General features: G+C 43.8%; 1 protein-coding gene across 1 annotated transcript in view; it reads right to left on the bottom strand.

Moving 5' to 3' along the window:
• magi2a (membrane associated guanylate kinase, WW and PDZ domain containing 2a) overlaps positions 1-19472 on the bottom strand; it is a 171832-nt gene that overhangs the window by 11682 nt on the left and 140678 nt on the right. Inside the window, exons 11-17 of the mRNA XM_029494925.1 lie at positions 11273-11304; positions 8172-8379; positions 4834-4875; positions 4631-4746; positions 4148-4340; positions 1475-1735; positions 794-979 (exon numbers count right to left, since the gene is read on the bottom strand). Of these exons, the coding sequence (XP_029350785.1) occupies positions 794-979; positions 1475-1735; positions 4148-4340; positions 4631-4746; positions 4834-4875; positions 8172-8379; positions 11273-11304 (1038 nt within the window). The remainder of the gene's footprint in view (positions 1-793; positions 980-1474; positions 1736-4147; positions 4341-4630; positions 4747-4833; positions 4876-8171; positions 8380-11272; positions 11305-19472) is intronic.

Genomic DNA, 19472 nt, shown 5'->3' with positions numbered 1-19472 from the left:
ATTAGATACTAGCTCTATTTGCATTCACAAATGACAGTGCATATATCCCCGAGGTCTGACAATGCGTGCTGAATCCAAAAGCTTCAACAAAGCTCAGAAAAAAATAAAAATAAAAATAAAAAAAATGCTGCCTTTACATGCATCCTTGTTTGTATGTCGTCTTCTCTTATCTCTACCAAAAACTGGTGATCAGAGGTGCAGCGTGAAACTTTCTACAGGATGTGGCCACAAAATAAAGCATTAGTCGACAGTGCTACCACTGGTAAAATCTCTGCTGGTTACCTTTGATATATCTGTAAATAACAAGGTTTTGAAAGTCCATGAATAGCAAAGAATACAACAGAAACTGTAGCTGCAGGTAAAGAGACAGTATGGGGTGCATACTGGTGTAATAAAGTTGGTCTTTTTTGCTTTAGTAATTTCAGCTTTATCTGCTCAGGGGGAGCAGTTAAGTGAATCTTGGGGATGTGACCATGATTGCACAATAGAAAGAGAATCACGAAGAAATCAGACACAGCCATTTTGTGCTCTGGAGTATTGCAGCAGTTCTGTTTGAGTATTACAATGCAAAAACATTATGGAAACAATGTGGATCCGATGGAGAGAAGTGGCAGTCGGAGAAAAGCAACTTGTAAATGTGACAGAGAGAACTCATTTTGCAAAACTCACAGTACAACTTTGATTTAACGGAGCCAACTGAATCCCTCTCCTAACTCATGGTCTACCTAAAGTACAGAATGAGCTGCTGGTCTGAAATGTCCATGTGTGTGTATGTGTCCACGTGGCCTCTCACCTTCCTGTGGTATGATCCTCAAGGTGACGCTGAGGCCCGCGTCTTTGATCAGCTTAACAATGTCGGCGTGCGGCATGCTGACGATGGACTGACTGTTCACTGCCAATATCCTGTCTCCCACTTTCAGCTTCCCGCAGCGGTCGGCAGGGCTGCCCTCGATGATGCGGCCAATTTTATGTGGCACGGCTGGTGGAGGATTGGAAACGCAACACTCTGCAGGTGAAGACGTGCTCAGCAGCAGATTGGAGGATTACACTCGCCTGTGCTCTCCGAGCACTAACTCACTGAATGAGTGAATATGTCTCTGTCGCTCTCATTTTGCTATTCACCCCAGGCTTACGTAAGGCATCCAGGTTTTTTTTTTTTTTTTTTTTTGGTGTGTGTGTGTGTGTGGGCGATGCACTGATGCTCACAGCAGCATCCCAGAGATGTGTTTGACTGACGTATTGTGGAAGGGCATGCATAATTGAGGCGATAAAATAAGAGGGGCTTTATTTTTTACTGAGCCATGAAATCTTTGTATACTTAATTTTGCTTCCCATGTTGATACCAGAAAGATAAGTTGTTAGTTAACATGTGTCTGAAAGGTTTCATGAGGTGAAGCACTTAGGGGAGTAATATAGAGCGGAGATGATGACTATAGATATATAAGCATCAGCTCTAACCAATCATCAGACTCACTGTTCGTGGTGGCTGTCTCAGGCCGGTTGAGTGAGCTTATAATGACGAAACCAAAGCCCTCGCTCTCCTTCCGATTGATGGCGACATCACTGGGCTGAGCGCTGGGAGTTGAAGTCCCATCTGAAGTGGCCGTGTTGCCCATGCAGGTGTTGGGTGCCTGGGTGGTGCTGGTGCTGTTGCCATACGTGAAGTCACTGCGCGGGGAGCTGTGCTGCGTGGAGACGGAGCCTGGGCTGCGGCCGTTCTCGGGGCAGGACTCACCTGAGAGAGAAAGCAGAGCGATGAGCTGTAGTCTGCTGAGTGAAAGTGTTTGGATCATTTTGGGAAAGTATGAAAATGATCAGATGGAAGGGACGGGAAAAGTGGTTGTATTTTGTTATAACGAAAATAAATTGAAAGTATCAAAAAAATTCTCTTCGACAGATAAACGGCCCCTGCATTACTGAACATTACATTACATAGCTTCACATTTAATGAAGTATTGGTTTAAAGAGGAACTGCTGACGGTTTCAGCCGATACTCCTCATCAAGCAGCCTCTACAGTAATCACCACAGGGGCAGCCGGCTGACCCCACAGAGGTGGAGCGTCTCCATCCTGACACAAAGGCAGTCTGGGTCCAGCTGGAAAGTGGTGGAGTCAAGTTAATCAAAGCAAAGGGGTCAGCCATGGGGTTGAAAGGGATGTCTTAGTCGATATTTTGTTTTTCTATAGTAAAGGGTGTACCAGAGTAAAACTCCAAAGGAAGCGTAGTCTTTGTCAAGACGCCTCTAGAATCCTCAGCTGCCAATCAAACCCACTCCCTGCAGCCTGGAAAGCACCCAGTAGACTTCATAATTTTCTATTAGATCACTCTTGTTTATAGTTCCCTTGACATCTTATTTCCTTTCACAGAGTTCCTCCTCCACTCCCTGTAAGTGAGGCCAGTGTCCCCGTCAACATGAAGGACCACATCCAGAAATGATGAGGAGCCTCCCAACGGTGTCACCACTAGGTGGGGCTAATGAGGATTGTGCCTGTGCGTGTCTTCACTTCAAATGCTTCCAGAACTGTCCGAAAAGATTTGAATGTGTCGTGTTTTGACGTGTTACTTTTGTTGTTTTGGTCAAGCTGCCCCAAAACTCAAAAAAAAAAAAAAAAAAAAAAAAAAAGCTGAAAGAACGACAACAATTAATATTTTACATGAAGCATACACAGATGAATCTTCTCTTCTTTGCATTAGAATAATTTAACTATCCTGCCTTTCGCTGTGTTTTTGTTATGTTAAGAATTAACCAGTATGATACATCACTGTGTTGGCGTAATCCAAAGGGGATTTTAAAAGTGCAAAAAAAAAATAAAACAAACCCAAAACAAAACACATTATAGCCTCCTTCCCCCCCACCTACCCTCTCAAATCAAACAAGCTGGAGCTGGATCTCAAGAAGCACATACAACACAGCATAGTGCCACAGAAACAGCAAAACATCAGTCACAACAAGTAAAAACACATCATTAAAACGCAGCATCGAGTCAAACCACGGAGAGCGAAAAGCTGCTTCTGGCACCTCCAGCTTTTTGGTGTGCGTGCATGTGCATTCTGGCACACAGTGATCAAACCTGATCTTGCTGTTGTGATAGCTCACCGGGAAGCAGCGTTGTGGTTTTCTGTAACTTAACAGTTTTAGAGGCAAAATTTAAACTGTCTCTTCAGTTTACTGAAATAAAGTTACAGCTAAAATTTGTCGTTGCAAAAAGGTACATACCCACATGAGGGGAGGAAAAAAAAAAGGGAATGAAGTGTAAAATGTGGGGCATTGGGCGCACGCAGAAGTATGAGCTCAGAGCAAAGTCTGACACTTCGCAAAGTGCCAGTGGGAGTCAGACAATTAGGATGGAAGCAAGGGCCACAGAGGAGGCCACGCATGAGTCACAGTAGAAATTGACAGAGAGGGCAGAATAGAGTGGGAAGAAGTGAATTGGCGAGAACAGTGTGTGTGTGTTTGTGTGAGGACACTATGTGTTAAGTGTGTGTGTGTGTGTGTATGCATTTTTGGGGGGGGGGGGGGGGGCAATAATAACGAGAACGTGGGAGGCTGGAGTTCATGGGAGGAAGTCTCGTTGCAGTCCTGGATCAGAGAGCGACAGTGTGAGTGAGAAGGTGAGCTATTAAAATGTACTCAGAGATTAGTGTTCAGTTGTCTGTCTGATTAAATTCTAATTCATTACAAGACAAGGGCTGTATTCTGGAGTGATGAAAACAGGAGAGAGGAGGGAAGCAAGGCGGGATGACTGAGACATGTGAGATCAGTTCCCTTCATGTATTTTTAAGATGTCCATCAACAGCAGATGTTGCATCGTCTCTGTTGAAGAAAAAGCTCATATGCTCAAAAAGAAAAATCCCTAAATCCCTTTTCAAGATAAAAGCCAACAGTGAGCAGAGCTGCACATGCTGAATGCTGATTATACTTCAGCCCATTTCTCTTCACAACCAGATGTTGACCAGTGGAAAAGGGTTCTTGAGTCTGTGGTGCTCAGCCTCCCCAAAACTCTTAGTCATACTGAAGATGTCAACCAGGAAAACCAGCTGATGAAGTTTAACAGTTTCATTTTACCGGCCCCCACCCAATGTCAGCTGGGATCATCGGCGTCGATAACGGAAGACAAATCAAACTTCTCTGTTTACATCGTCTTACCTGCTGCTGATACCCTCCTCCTGATGACGAGGTTGACCTGGCCGTTACGTGCCGCGCCGTGCATCAAGTCGATGACGTATCTGTGCGGCTTTCCCATCACCGGGATCCCGTCCACGAACAGCAGCTCATCACCGGGCCGTAAGCGTCCGTCCAGGTCTGCTGGGCTCTTCTCTATGATCGCCCCGATTAGGATCTGCTATTAAAGGGTAGACCGTTATAAACAGGAAGTGTGGGTGCAGCGTGTTTGGATGCTGGATTTGAGTGTTCCGCGGTCACAAACGCTGGGTGTTAAAGTGGTTGTTACAGTGATTAATAATGAGCTGAACAGAAAATGGGGAATTTGGCTTTGTTTCTTTTACAGCAAGGCAGCCAGAGCCATCACTCTCTCAGGCGTCAAAGGTCAAGGGTTAGGTGTACACAGTGTGTGCGTAGTGTGTTAGGGAGGAGAAAATGACAGGGTTCCACGCCCATCGCCATACGAGCCTTCTCACGTGTCTCCGGACTCACAGGCTGCCCGGCCTCGTCGCCGCCCAGCACCCGGAAACCGAACCCAGACTTCTGTCTGCGCAGGTGGACCTCGATGTCCTGGTACTCAGCTCCTGAAGCAACACAACCGATACTTAGAGCTTCAGAAATGTCTATTGTTTTTTTCCTCAACAGTGTTTATGAAGGTAATACATTTTTACCTGAGGAGTCGGCGGAAAAAATCGTCCTTGCTTGGCTTGGTTCTGGATAGAAAAAAAAAAAAGAAAAAGAAAAAGAAAAAAGGCAGGGACACCCATAAACAACAACACATGCACAAATGTTGTTTATACACAGAGACTCACAAGTGCACACACAGACAGAGAGCACAACAGAAAATACTCAAAGGCTAGAACAAAGCAGAAAGGCCCTGTCTCAGCATTAATGCCACAGCAGAATTTCAGCATCATCCATAAAAGTCAGGAAGTGCTTACAGAGTGTAATACACCCATCCCTTATTTACAGTGTGAGGCAGGACGCAGGCACTAATCTGCAATCAGGGGCTTCACACAACAGCACGATCTGCAAAGTAGCAAAATGAAGTCAACTGCAGACGAGAGGCTGCGAATGAAAAATTGATTCCAAGTTTAAGTGGTTTAATCACACCGAGCGCTCTGCTGGGACTCGGCTGGAACACCGGGAGACAGGATATGACTTCAGACACCAGGAGTGACGCTGCCGTTTCCACAGAAACAGCAAACAGTCCCACTTTGAGATTTACGGCTGGTTGCACAAGTAAATACTGGATGTGCATCATACAAATATTATCAACAGGATTAAATAAAAAAATATATAAATAAAAAAAATCACAAACTTTGGATTTTCATTTCAACAGTGTGGTGACACATAAAAATAGTGCGCGCACACAGACACACATAATCAACCCAAAATACACACAACGCCCTGAAATATTAAAAAGTAAATCGATAAATTTAATTGGAAAAAAAAAAAAAAAAAAAGGGGGTTTGTGTTCAAAATAAATACGAAAAATCCTTTTGAGTGCTTCTTAATCTGAGCTTCTTTGTAGTGTATTTAAGTTTTTCATCCCTCAGATATTCAGATAAATTGGATTTCCTTCGCAGCATTATTAGCCTCTGTGCTACAAGGGAGGAGAAAAAGTGCATCAGCCTAAGCATCTGTCAGGTTAGTGTTGAATCTGGATCTACCTCCCATGAAAAGGACTCAGAAATGGTGACCCAGAGTGGAGAGAATCTGATAAATGCTGGGCTTCCTCATTCTGGCCGAGGAGGCAAGTTGCCACTCACCAGCACTCGTGAGTTCTCAGTCGCATCACATGATCCTCGCTCAGTTGTAAAAATGATATTTTGATTGTGTGGCAGGTGTTTCCGATCGAAGCACAGCTTGTTTAGAAATGAAAAACCTCCTCCATACTGTCTCACTCGCTTGCATGTTTATTAATTTACACAATTTCGCTTCACGCGGCAATATATCAGGCAAATAAGCAGACATACCAGCTGTTGCTTATATAAACATGGCGTTGGTTTAATTATTCAAGCAGAGGAGGAGAAGACTGCAGAACAAATGAAGGAAAATCCTACACATTTATCCTGCAGGTTTTGACATAAATTGGATGTGCTGGATTTCTCTATGAGCTTCATTCACACTTTTATTCGGGTGGTTAACTGAAAACAGTCCAAGCCACGCTGTACCTGACGAAGAGACTGCTGGTTTAAAATTGGTGATCGTATGATATAATCGACTAAAGGGACCTTCAGCTCAGACTAATTTGTCCTCTCTCTTTCTGAAGTCAAGAACGAATCACGAGTCTCAGCAGAAATTGAATAAACAAAGAAACACAAAAGCTTTTTGCGGTGTCAGAATAGCACAAGCAGCTTCATCATTGTTGGCGCTGAAAGAGACTGACACCTACCTCACAAACTCTTGTCGTCAACTTTTAAAGGGACAGTTTACCTAAATTTGAAAAAACTCTAGTTGTATCTACTCATGAAGACCATCTGGTGATTCTTGACAGCTCTGTAAAATATAAACCACCATCCATCTCAGAATAATTGTTTAGAGGTGGAGTTCTGGAGTCCTGCCCCTTTAACCTAGTCCGTTTACGTACATGCCGACATTAATCTACTCAAAGATGAAGACTTTTCTCTCTGGCCTTGAGGTCGTGGCGCTGCTTCAGCCACACCAGTGTGAACGGTAAATGGAACATCCTCCAGATCTGTCTGCGCTCACCCACCTGCTGAACCTGACCAGACCTGACCTCTGACCTTTACTGACAGAAAGGCAACAGCAAGTGCTACACTGATCACAGCGTCCACCAGTGAAGAGGAGACGGCGACAGAGACGGGAGGACAAAGAGAAAGAGCTTTGATAGGGAGACTTTCTGGCAGCCACGTCCTCTTGAATAACAGGTGCCTGAACGAATAACAGTCCCATCAGTGGAAACTACCACAGACACAACACGAACAGGGACAACGGACACAGCTCCTCCAAACGCACACATTCGTTGTTTTAAATCACATTTATGGCTGCTAATTTGGTTTTGGTGTCACATGGAAAGTTTACACTATACAACTATAAACAAACAAACTATAAACTTAATTATTTCGATAACTCAGTATTAGTCAAATCAATATTTTTTTATATTTTTTTTTATATTATAGGCCAACAATTGAAAAATTCACGACAGCTGAAGGACTGACCTGCAGACCTTTACATTGTCATACAGGTTGCTACAAAAGTTATTTCATATATGTGAAGAAGGGGAATAAATAAAAGGAAAACTCCAAATATGGAAAACACTTGACTTCAGTATTTCTAAAATCTGGCTGCAGCCGGCCATACACATACAAATTAAATATATCATAGTTACTAGTTTACGGCCTACAACTCCCACCAGGCTGTGGAAAGTGAGGATGCGTCCTGATGGTACAATAACAAGTAAAAAATGGCCTTTTTTTGTTGGTCAGTAAAATCGCTGGCAGTAAAAACGATCAGCTGCTGTGTGGAGTGGAGTGGTTTTTCATTCTGTCTCTGTTGTGAGCTGGTACAACGTCAGCGTCTGGATGTAAAGATCCTTTTAGCCGCTAAAGAGGCTGTTAGTTGATATGAGGTTTTGTTTGTGTGTGTGTGTGTGTGTGTGTGTGTGTTGGCTTGTGTAGGCATTCAATGAGCAAAGATTAAATGAGGTAATAGCAGGATAAGTAGCTGTGAATGCTAATATATGGAGGTGGGGGGAGGAGGGGGCTTAGCTGCAAAGCCTCTGATGATTATTTAAAGCGTAGGTATTTGTGCTGAAAATTCAGCCTCAGATCTTTCAGTTTGATAGAAAGAGGTCAGTTTCTTTTCAATAAGCAGAAGAAGTGAACATTTATCCTCCTTTGTGTGTGTAACAAAGAGAGAGAGAGAAAAAGAGTCATGAATCTTCACCACATCACCTTTTAATGAGGAGTCTGTGCTAGAGCCTAGTGCTGGAGAGAGAGTTGTGTCGTGGTGCTACACCTGCAGCATCAGCTCTGGTACTTACGCCTACTCTCATAGATAGCCCTGGACTTCTCATAAAGGTCATAGGGGTCTGGTTTAGCCAGGGCCAAGGCCTCGGAGGCTGAGTCTGGGACCGAGGCCCTGTGGAGATGGTGTGTTGGGAAGGGGGCGCTGTGGGGGATAACGGGGGCCGACAGGCTGGTCTGAGCGGGGCTGCTCTGGCCCTGCTGCGACTCCCACTGCTCCAGCACCTGCAAAGCATAGCGGCATGAGGGGTCAGTATTTCCCTCCCAGCTCTCCCGGTCCTGACGCTCCGTTTTAACAAAACTGACGTAAAGTTTGCTGTGACCGTTCGTTAAGCCCCGCCCACCGCAGTCACTGTTGCTTTTGCCTGTCAAGTTTCTTGTTCTCACACAGCACAATGTTATTTCCATCCTGTCAGATGGAAATAACAGTGGATTATAATAGATTTCTGTTTTGTCTTAAGTATTTTGAACTTTCACAGTGAAAGGTTTGTCCAATTTAGCAAACGTGCATCAACATGTTAAGACAAGTACGGCAGACGTTTTTTAAAGCGTTAAGGTCTAAAAATCTATCAAAAAGGAGAACAGAGCTACCGCTTTTCTTCCAAACCTCCATAAACTAACCAGTAGCTGCAAATTGCGTTACAGTCAGCTAATGACACGTGTCTTGCCTTTGAAAGACTTTTGTTTTTGTGCTTAAAAAGACATCTCTGTTCATACTGTTTCTGCATGTGGTGAAATCCAAAAACTTGACAGCAACCATCACTAGGCATGATGGTTGCTAAGCTACAATATGGCAATGGCTGCCCGTGACCACGTTAGGTGAACAATCAAAGTGGACAGACGGGGAAGCCAGACGGTTAGTAGGGTTAGTAGTTAAGACAAACCAAACTAATTGCAGCCTTTATTTGCCCTTTGGACCACAGTGTGTATGAGGGATGTGTATGAAGAGAACATGTAGAAGAATTTGATAAACAGATAAATATTCTGGAGAGGACTTTCAGATGGAAGCACTCCTTTTGCCTTATTATCATAAAAAGACATTTGTTATCAAGCGGCTCCGTTGTTTCCATGATGTGAGTATTACACCCAGGTTTCAAGGGTTCTTTCCAAAACTACATTTGGAAATGTGCTGTCAAATGTTTGAGGCGACGACGTCAGTTTTGGCAACACCAGTCAGTCGGCACGTCGGCTTTGATGTGTCAAGATAAGCCGAGTCGCTCGAGTCACGGCACGACACTAAGCAGATCGCCAAGATGACATGTTGACATGTCAGAAACCGCGAGAGACGGATCCGGAGGGAATGATAGGGTTTTTGAAACTGAAGCGATGAGACTGGCTGCATATGGCTCACTTTAATATTGAGAATAACAGGGCATCTGGTTCAAGATGTTCCGTGAATATATATCAGCTTCATAAAAGCTCCGGGCCAGAATCAAAAGCATTCCCGCTCTTTATGGTTTTAGTCATGTCTGCTATTGATGTGAGGCACGTCTGCACAGAGGCCGCTGCTGAGAGTGGAGACCTTGTTAAAGCTGGGATCACACTGCTGCGTCCTCATTTCTCTCTCACTCTTTCTGTCTTTGTGCCTGTTTGACTAACATAACGATCATTTAGTTGGTCAGGTGAGCGGAGAACACTGCGGGCAGCTTGCCTCTTGAAGACGGTTTGTTTTTGCTGCTTTTTAACATCTGTACGCTCAGCAGTATCACAACGCTGTTACCTACAGCACTGACTAGGATTTGGCAGACAAATCTCGATAAGCTCGTTTGCAAACCAAACTCTCGAGAGCTGCGGGCAGAGCCTTTACTCGACTGCAGGTCGATATGACAATTAGGCGATTCCCTGTTCCTCCCTTATTAGTCAGATTCTTCCATATTTCACTCACAGCTGTGCACGTCTTCCTGTAAAAAACGATACCCAATTAAACTGAGACTGAACTTTGGTGTGTGTGTGCGTCTGTGGGTGTGGGGATTGGGGTTAGGGCAGGACAGGGCGGCCAACTAATCATAACTTGGGGCAGAGGGGTACAACAGACAAGACCGCATGCTGTTTGCTACTTGGTAAGGTTCAAAGCTTTTCCCTCAGAGCTGCAAATTTTAATTATTCTGAAGGAGATGGAGGAGAAAGATTAAATTGAGAGGGGGCAGAAACGATGGCAGGATTTTAGTGGACGATTGTCTTAAAGGCTGCAAAGAATAATTTTTCTTTTCTTCCTGTGTTGTTGGTTGGGAGCTGGAATGGGGACAAGATGAGCTGGAGTCAGAGGCTGGTCAGGGTGATGCTGGGAGGACGTCCAAGCATGAAATGGATTACACACACAGGCGCACAAAGAAAAACAAAGAAAGATGGGCAAGAACACTCTTGTGCAGGCATGAGAGTGTGACAAATGCACATGAGGACAAAGTGAATCTGATCTAATAGGATGTTTGCTTGACAGAGTTGTTAGTGGGCTTTGGGACAGCATAATATTATAGTAGAGGAAGCAGAAGTTGTCAGATATCCCACATGAGGGGATTTGCTTTAATGTGGTAAAAGGAAATAAAGGCAAGATGAAAGATAAATGACCAGGGAGCAAATGTAGGAGAGGAAAATGCAAAATAAGGCTTTAAAAATCAGAGAGAAGGGCCAAATGTTGTGAAATGAAGATAAAAAAGGGATGGAAATGTATCTGGGCCATGCCAAAGCACTCTGATTAGAGATAGATAGCAGCGCTGCAGCTGCAGCATAATTCAAATTCCCTGACTCAGTGCCTAACCCTGATGGCTGGCTGTGAGTCAAGTCTGACCAGCCGGATCAAGAGTTTTGTGATATAATGAGTTGGCTACTTGACCTTTTTTTTTTCCAGCAATAAATAAGGACCAGATATATAAGGCTGGTGGTTAGTGAAACATCAGTAACGTTAATAGGACGAAGAAGGGACAGAGAAATCTTATCTGAGAGAAGATCTTATTAAGTATGACAAGAGACAAAGAGTTAAAAGAAAAAAGGGTCATTCCCATTAGCACATGGAGTATGGTGGACACTGCAGCCACTGGCACTAAGAATCTATATCAGCCACTGAAAAAAAATAAAAATAAAAATGGGGACAGTCCGGATTTTGGAGGCTGGTGTATGTTACCTGCTTAGGGGTCTTCCAGGGTGAATATTGACCTGCAATGTTGAGAGAACAAAATATGCTTTAGACTGAAAAAGATGGAAGAAACAGATCATGAAATGTGAGGTTTCATTTTAGCTGTGAAAGCCAAATCTAAAGGATTATCAATAAAAAAAACAAAACAAAACCCACAATCAACTGAATTACAGCAAAAGCAAACGACAACAGGGCGTGAAACGTGACGTGAAAACAGGTAGGAAGGATAAAGGAAAGCACAATTCACTCAAACTGGATGAAAGCAAAAAAGCAGAGGATGAAAACAAATATATGAGGAAAACACTTATGAGTGTAGAAAGATAGAGATTAATGAAACACCCCAGAAAAAAGGCATTGTTGTAAAGCGTGCTCTAATGTGACATGTCCTCATGTTGAAATGGTGGGAGTGATAAAAATATGACTAACAACGTGGATAGTAATTAACAGGCAACATGGATTCATCCTGCAGTCAATGGGCCTTTTAAGCTGTTAAAAAAAAAAACAAAAACAACTATGAAACAATTAAGGATAAGTCCTTGACATTTTTGGGAGATTGGTGCTTCTGGCCACCAGATGAATAATAGTCCCACAGTTTTGGTTCTTCTGCTGCTAAACACTCCACTATGTTCATTAGCTAGGTGCTAACTTAGTCTCTCAGGGTGTTTGGTGCCAAACAGGAAGTTTATTGTTGGACTATCAGAAGTTTTTATTTAAGACAGGTGCCTAGTGTGTAAATGGGAGACAAAAAAAAATGAGTGCTGTCGGCTGTAAAACCAACCATGGCTGCTCCAACAGGGATTGCTTCAGTTTTTATGTAAACCTTTTGGGCAAAATCTGCTAAATTAAAATCTCACATCGCCATTATCTTCTGCAAATATCAGCATTCACTGTATCATACATCTGCCGGCGAAACGTACCAGCAGAGTGCTCTGACTTTGACTGAAGTGTGTTTAGGATGACACAATAAAGCGTTTTCAGTTTGTATAACTGAGTTAAAGGCCACATGTTTTATACGATTTTGCTGTGACCTTTAACATGACACGCTGCATGTTTCTGCTGTTTACAGCATCAACATCCAGAGATCTATTTTGGATCATGAAACGAAGCAGTAGATAACCAGTGCGCGCACACAAACAAGCAGCAATGATGCATGCTCTCAGACATTATTTCGATAGTGAAATTCACAGGAGCACGGTTTTAAAAAAAGGGCACGCTTCATCTACTTGATTCAGTTCCTTTCCTTCCTGTCTTTCAATCGCTGCCACGTTCTCCCTTCTGGAAAGCTGCAAGCATATGCAAATGGAGGGATCAAATTACCGGGTGACTGCTTGAATTATGCGCCAGCCTTCCCAGCCTTGGCCTGGCGAGGCTCCAGTCACACTGTAAAAACATTCGTCTCACTGAGCCACCACTGAAATGGTGACAACATGGAAATGAACAAAGGCAACAAAAAGAAATCCAGCTGTGTTTTTCAGACCGTCCAGAGTGCAATCAGAATAAGCCAAACAAATTTCTCGGAAGATAAAAACACTCATGGCAGTTTATCTAGAACTTGATACAAATTTAGTTTTGAATACAGGGAGGGATATTTTATCAAGAAAGTAGATATCGAAAAGTATGATGAAAGCAAGGGACAGAGAGGATTTTCGCTTTTCTCATGAAAAGAAAGTCCTTCAACGTCAAGCCGAAACAATTCCATCGGAGCCGGAGTGAAGAAAACAGTGAGCAACAGAGGCGACAACGGGGCGGACCTCAGAGTGGGTGACACAACCTGAGCTGAGCCGCACAGACAGGACGGGGGGGGGCACTACCAGGCATCACTGACCGAGGTGAGCCTCGGGGCGCCTGACTTCACCGTGAAGTCAGGCGTACCAAACATTTAGTTGGATGTGTGTGTCACAGCGGCCAACGGCTACAAGTGGAAAAAAGGGACGAGTCTCCAAAAGAAAGACTGACAGAAAGAGAGAGAGAGAGAGCGGGAGGAGGAAGGAGCTGTCCGCGGTGCTGAAAGCCCGCCGTCTGAGCGCTGATCGGAGTTGTCAGCTCGGCCCCACAGAGCTACATGAACCCCGTGGTGTCACACTAGCATTTAGCTCGAAGCTCAGCAGTGAGCTGTCCTGCTGTAAGTGGAACTCTTTTCTGAGCCATCTTAGATCAGATAATGCCAATGATGAGGGCAAAGTATCTCCCTTGGAAATATCTCTAAGAATGACAGCGCTGTAGCTGCAAAATCCACAGTTAGTGGTTGTGTACATTTGTGTGTCCGTGCTCTGCCCTCCACGGCTTCAGGTGAAGATGAATATGGGCGGTCGCGGTCGTGCCTTGTTCTCAATTCAATGAAACTCCAATTAAAGAGATCTGGATCGGTGAGTCTTTCTGCTCTGAGGGGGCAGAGTCGTCTGGTGTCTCTGGCAATAATTCTGCTGCTGTGATCAGCGTCCAAACGCCAACGACCCACACAGACTCCACAACAGTGGGAAAAAAACAAGTTCATGCTGGATGACTGTGATTTACATGTCTGGAAAATTGCTGGATGTGAAGAAGACATGCTGTCCCAAAAGTAAGAGCCTGTGAGAGATGCCTACTTGTACCTACAAATTATTTAAGTTGTGGGAACGTCATAATTTAATAGACACTTAAAAGTTTCTCTATCATGTTTCTTTCCCATTCCAGATCCTCACAGCCACTTCAAGATGGAGTAGTGGACCAACAACAAAAAAGACAAGTCAAGGCCTTCACAAAACACAATTCATCTGAAAATGATTAAACCGAGAGGCATGAAAACGTGACTGCTAAACAAAAAACTGACCAACATATCTGATGCACAACAAAACGCCAACTGTGTGCTGTGGCTGGGTGAATCTCCCTCATAAATGTACACAGGTGAGAGGCGGTCTGGTGGGAAATAACAGAGAGATCTGAGATTTCTGCTGATCATTGTGCTCAGTTCGAGGCTGAACTAGGCACAAACGCACACACAGGCGGAGTCTGTTGTGAGTTAGTTTATAGTTGGCTCGATCCCAGTCTGGAGCAAATCAATTGTGTGTGTGCTAGATGGTCCAGACAGTCCATTAATCCATTTTCTATGCCACTTATCGGTCAGCTCGACTGTTGGAGGGGGGCGGGGTTTAACCTCAGCAGGTCCCCAGTCTATCTCAGGGCCGACATCCAGAGACAACAATTTAGAGTCGCCAGTTAACCTGAAAGTGTTCTGACTGTGGGACAGGGAGTCGTTCAAAGCCCGCACAAAAAGGCCTGATGCCACCATGCTGCTGGTCTTCATAAATAAACATAGAACACAAGACATTATCAGCGTGCAATTTGTTTTTCAGGACAGGAAATAAAATCCTTTTCAAAGAAGATAAAATACATATTTATATTTAAATGTATATGTAAATTTAAACAATATGTGATTTGTATACGACATACGTCTTCCTGTTTTCCGGCAGCAAAAGCTGAGTGAGTTCACGAAAAGCAGTTTTGCACAGCTGGAAAAAACAGAACATCTGCATTGGATGGCTAAAGAAAGAAATACAAACACTGACACACAAAGCTGCTGTGGGTGCACACACACATCCAACCATTTGACACACATGAGGCTACATTTGTACATCCACACAAAAACACAAATCTCTTTAATTTCACAATGCGAGGCTAACGCTGGCCCTTCAATTATTTAAACAAGGCTACGATAACACCCGCATTGATGGCAGTGTGCATGAATCTTTCAGTCCTTTATGAATATGCATCTCCACCTTTTGAGGAAGGCTGGCAGCTTCACACGACAACCTGCTGCAGAAAACGGATTTCATCCACTTCTATTCAAATGCCTGTCGCATGTTTGCTTGGTGTTCTTGAGAACCAGCCTCATTGTAGCTGTTTGCAGGGCACACGGTTGAATGTGCATGATATTAAAGCTCAAAACAGCGCAGTTCGTTTCACCACGCTCATGCAGTCACAGGGTAATCACTCCACCCAATTAAACCCAAATAGGAGCGCTTGATTTGTTTAAGAGGCAACCAACGTGGGTAATTCTACTCCTCCCACACACACACACACACCCAAATACAGATACAGAGCAGATGTGAGCCCGACTTTTTCCTTTTCAATTTTGATGACAACAAAATCGAAACACCACCCGTTTGGCTCAACCTCTTCCAGTTCTGCTGCAGTCTGATCTCAGTTTCTCGCCTTTCATGCGAAGCCTCTCCTCCCGGGGCTCCAGCAGGATGGGATATTGATCCCTGGCGGGCAGCTCCTCCAAGTTTGGAGCAGGTGGGGACAGGACTCTAAGTGCAAACACAGCTGACAGTCAGTGGCGGACTGGCAGAGGCCCAAACTCATCACTCCCTTGCTCTCTCCTCCCTTTTTTCTTTCTCTTTTGTTTCCAACTGCTCCATCTCTCACACACACATCCAATGAATCACTGTCTAGTTACACACCGATTCCCTGGGAGGCAGGAGGAGGCTCAGTGAATCAAACCCTCCTCCTTTTCTTTTTCCGCACAGCAGACCCTTCAGCTGAGGTCGGCCATGTTTTATAAAGCCGCCTCTGGCCATCCCGGTGCATGTGGCCGATCTCAGGTGAAATTCTGACCTAGACTGCATATTCATAATGCTACATTTGACCCGCGATAGTACAGTGAAGGGGAGTTTATGTAAGTGTGCGGAGGCTTGTGTGCAGAGGGCTGCCTTGGGAGGTGCGTGAATAAGTCGAGGAAAGTGTGTGCCTGGCTGTCGTGTAGGCTTGCACAAAACCTGTGTGAGTCAAACCATGTGGCTCAGCGTTCGTGTGAGCGCGTGGGCGGGAGGCAGGGAGGGAGGATGCGGTGTGTTAGTGGAAGCTAAATGGCTAAAGTACATGTGCACAAGCTAAAAGTCTCCAGAGCAAATTACAGCCCTGCATCTGTGCCGCTGTCGCAATGAGGACACAGACTGTTAATGGTCTAGATAGCCACTAATGAGGCTGTCTGCACACACACACGCACACACACTGACACAAAAATTACCAGTAATGAGAAACAAAGTGTCCATTTGTTTGGCAAAATGCAAAGTCAAATTTCAGGGATAGTTAAGTATCTCCACTTTTTTTTTAAATTAATTTATTACAGTGGCTTTTTTAAGGTGAAGACACGTCATTGACTGGATGGTTTCATCAAAAATGGTTTCATTGTTTGATTCCTTGGGAGCTACGACACATGGCCTGGGAAACGGAAAAAAAATAAATATATTACACACACAAAAAAGCTCCACATGGGAGCAATGACATCCAAAATTAAATAATTGACAACAGCTTTTAGATTTGCTTTAGCGTTGGAGACACTTAGCTTAGCAAACCGGATGGAAACTCTGTCCAAAGGCAACCGAGTCTATTTACCAGCACCTCACTCATCATTACATCCTGTTTAATACAAAAACAACCCAACAATACGCTCTTTGCCGTCAATCAGTGCTGCTGGTGGTTTGAGACTGTGTCCATCACGTTGTTGGATTAAGAATGGGAATGAGAAGTGAACTGGAAACAGCTTTCTTATGGGCTGTAAACGACACGACTACCAGAGTGAAGTAAATAAGGGAAAAGACATGACAATGGTTTTCAGACTGTTACAAAGGTCAAACAATTAGTTGCCTGTTGTCTGGTTGACTCAGTCTTTGTGAGTGGGATCTCCGCTGTTTAAGGCTTGTGTGTCTATCACTGTCTATGCAGACGGTAGTTGGATATGTTGGACTCTGCAGCAGGCTGTCTTTACAAAACCTCTGCTGTGTTTGCACTGAAAAACATTTCCATGGAAGAGTTCCAGATTTCTGATGCTGCGGTGCAGAATGAAAAGCGCAGGGTTAAGGATGCTAAGCTGCCTCTGCTCTCCCCTTGATGAAATGATGAAACAGGTATGACAACCATATCGATCTTCAAAAAATAATAACGACAGTAATAATAGCAGGCATAATCAAGATTGTGTTAAAGGCTAATCTGTGTTAAAAAGCTACACATACTTCATATACGACAACATCTTATTGTTTTCTCTCTGCTGTGTCCATGACAACACCAAGCAGCAAACAATAGTAGTCCTGCTGTAACACGGTGGCTTTTTGTTTTTAAGTCTCAGTCTGTAGTCTCAGTATTTCTCCACTCTCCGTTGTTTCTGTCTCTCTTTCTGAATTGTGTTTTTTTTTCTTACTTCCCTCTATTATCTGTGCTTTTCTCAGGAGAAGCACACAGGAGTTGAGGAGTGAGGGCGGCAGTGAGAGAGAGTAAGAGACCTGAGATTATTGATGGAGCTCGATATGTGAACCCCCCATCTCCTCAGCAGTTATTTAGGATTTCTGATGCTGGACGTTAGGAGCGAGTCGTCATAGCAACAGCATCACAAAATAGCCTCTGGATAGTGCTTTCTGGGATTTTGCTGAATACGTGGGTGTTATGAGGGCGTAGATGCTGTCAATTGTATCTCAACTTCAATACTTGTGTGTGTGTGTGTGTATGTTTTTGGCTGTGTTAGGATAAAGAACCTTTCATTAACGAAAATGGTGTCCTGCAGTCTTATACTCTTTTAAACTTAGTCAGCTCATTCAGGCCTCCCTGCTTTAGATTTTGTTTTGAGTAAAAGTGATGAGTTGTGTGCCCGTCCCTGAACTGGCAAACATTTGGGGAATGAGCTAGAGAGGCAAGCGTGACATTTGTTCGATGACAGACATCAGTCGTTCCCTCTGTGGTTCAAGCCCTTAAAAAAATGAAACAGCCAGTTCAATTAGATTGTGTGGCCAGTGTCCAGTGGGCCTAAAGAGCAGGCCAAATTGTGGCGTTAAAAAGGAAGAACATCAGTCGGGCAGCGTGGTGACACTTTTATTACGATGGGTAATAGCTTATCTAAATGCTCAGAGCCGCCTTTTTTCGGGAAGTTGGGAGGGAACGGAAAATCGGTTGAACCTCAAAGCCCTTTAATCTATGAAGTATTCCTATTGCTGGAGATTGTGTGCAGAAACACTAACAGTGACATCAGTTTTCTGGTCCAAAATGTCCTGAAATTAAAGTGAGCTGGTGTAGCAGTCGATATGTGCGTTGCATCACTTTATATCGATTCAACAGACTTGCTGATGAAATATCTGGATTTCTAAAGGCTGCAGTCGCAAACAACACAAAACAACGACAGTTTAAATGTATGTGTGCTCAGTCACTGTAAACAACAATAAACAGAAATGACTACAAACCCAAACTTTGGAAAAACAGACCACAAGCATCTCAAACTTCAAATTCTCACATTAGTTTCCATCGTAGATTCCCTTCAGGACAATTTCAGAGCCAAACTGTGATGGAAAGGCAGAAATGAGGACTTTACTTAAAACATTAAAGTTAACAGAAGCTTATTGTCAGCCATATTGTTACCTCAATGATACTTAGTTTCAACTATTTATACGACTGTTCACTATCAGTTGTTTAGTCAGTTCTCTCTCTGGTCTTTCGGGGTGAATTTGTCTCTTCAAGTAAATTGGTCCCTGAGAGTAAATACTAGAACCAGCAATAGTTTGGTTTGATAAATGATCGCTCCAAAAACAAACTATTTTGTCAGTTAAATCTATTGATTAGGACTAACAGGGGTTGGAAAACCACAGTACTGGCTCTACTCTTCACTCTGCTCATCAGCCTTGATATGAACCATTATCTTTGTGCGGCTTCTTGCTGGTCAATAGGTGATGAGGAGCTGAGCTCTAGATTGATTTGCTTTTCTCAGATCATTTTAAAAGAGCTGAAGAGTTCACAATAAATGCTGGCAGTTGTCTCATCCACTTGGTTCGTGGTGAGTGTTTGAACTGCAGAGATAACCGAAGAGGTGCGAGTCTGAGCCACTAACATCAGATTATTAGATCTTCCCCGTCATGAAGTGAAGAATAAAAAACATCGAAATGTGAGAGACTTTTTAGTGTGACTTGGTTTTCTCCCAGGACGATCGGAGCTCTCTTGATCTTGATGAGCTTAAAGTCTGACAGTGTTTCCCCGCTAAAGTCCCCCAAAACACTCCCTGGAGATCCACAATATCTAAAAGCAGGATATGTTGGCACATTGTCTTCTTCCTACATCTGTGTGCCAACCACAGTCATGCTGCCGTAAGAGCTGACTGGGTCGCACTCATATTTTTTGTTTTTCTTTTCTACCTCTAGCACAAACAGCTTGTCATGTCACAGGAAATCAA

This window comes from Echeneis naucrates, chromosome 23 (genome assembly GCF_900963305.1).
Source record: "Echeneis naucrates chromosome 23, fEcheNa1.1, whole genome shotgun sequence".
In the NCBI taxonomy this organism is placed as follows: Eukaryota; Metazoa; Chordata; class Actinopteri; order Carangiformes; family Echeneidae; genus Echeneis; species Echeneis naucrates.
The sequence above is the reverse complement of the archived record's forward strand: the minus strand, read 5'-3'. Positions and strand labels throughout refer to the sequence as shown.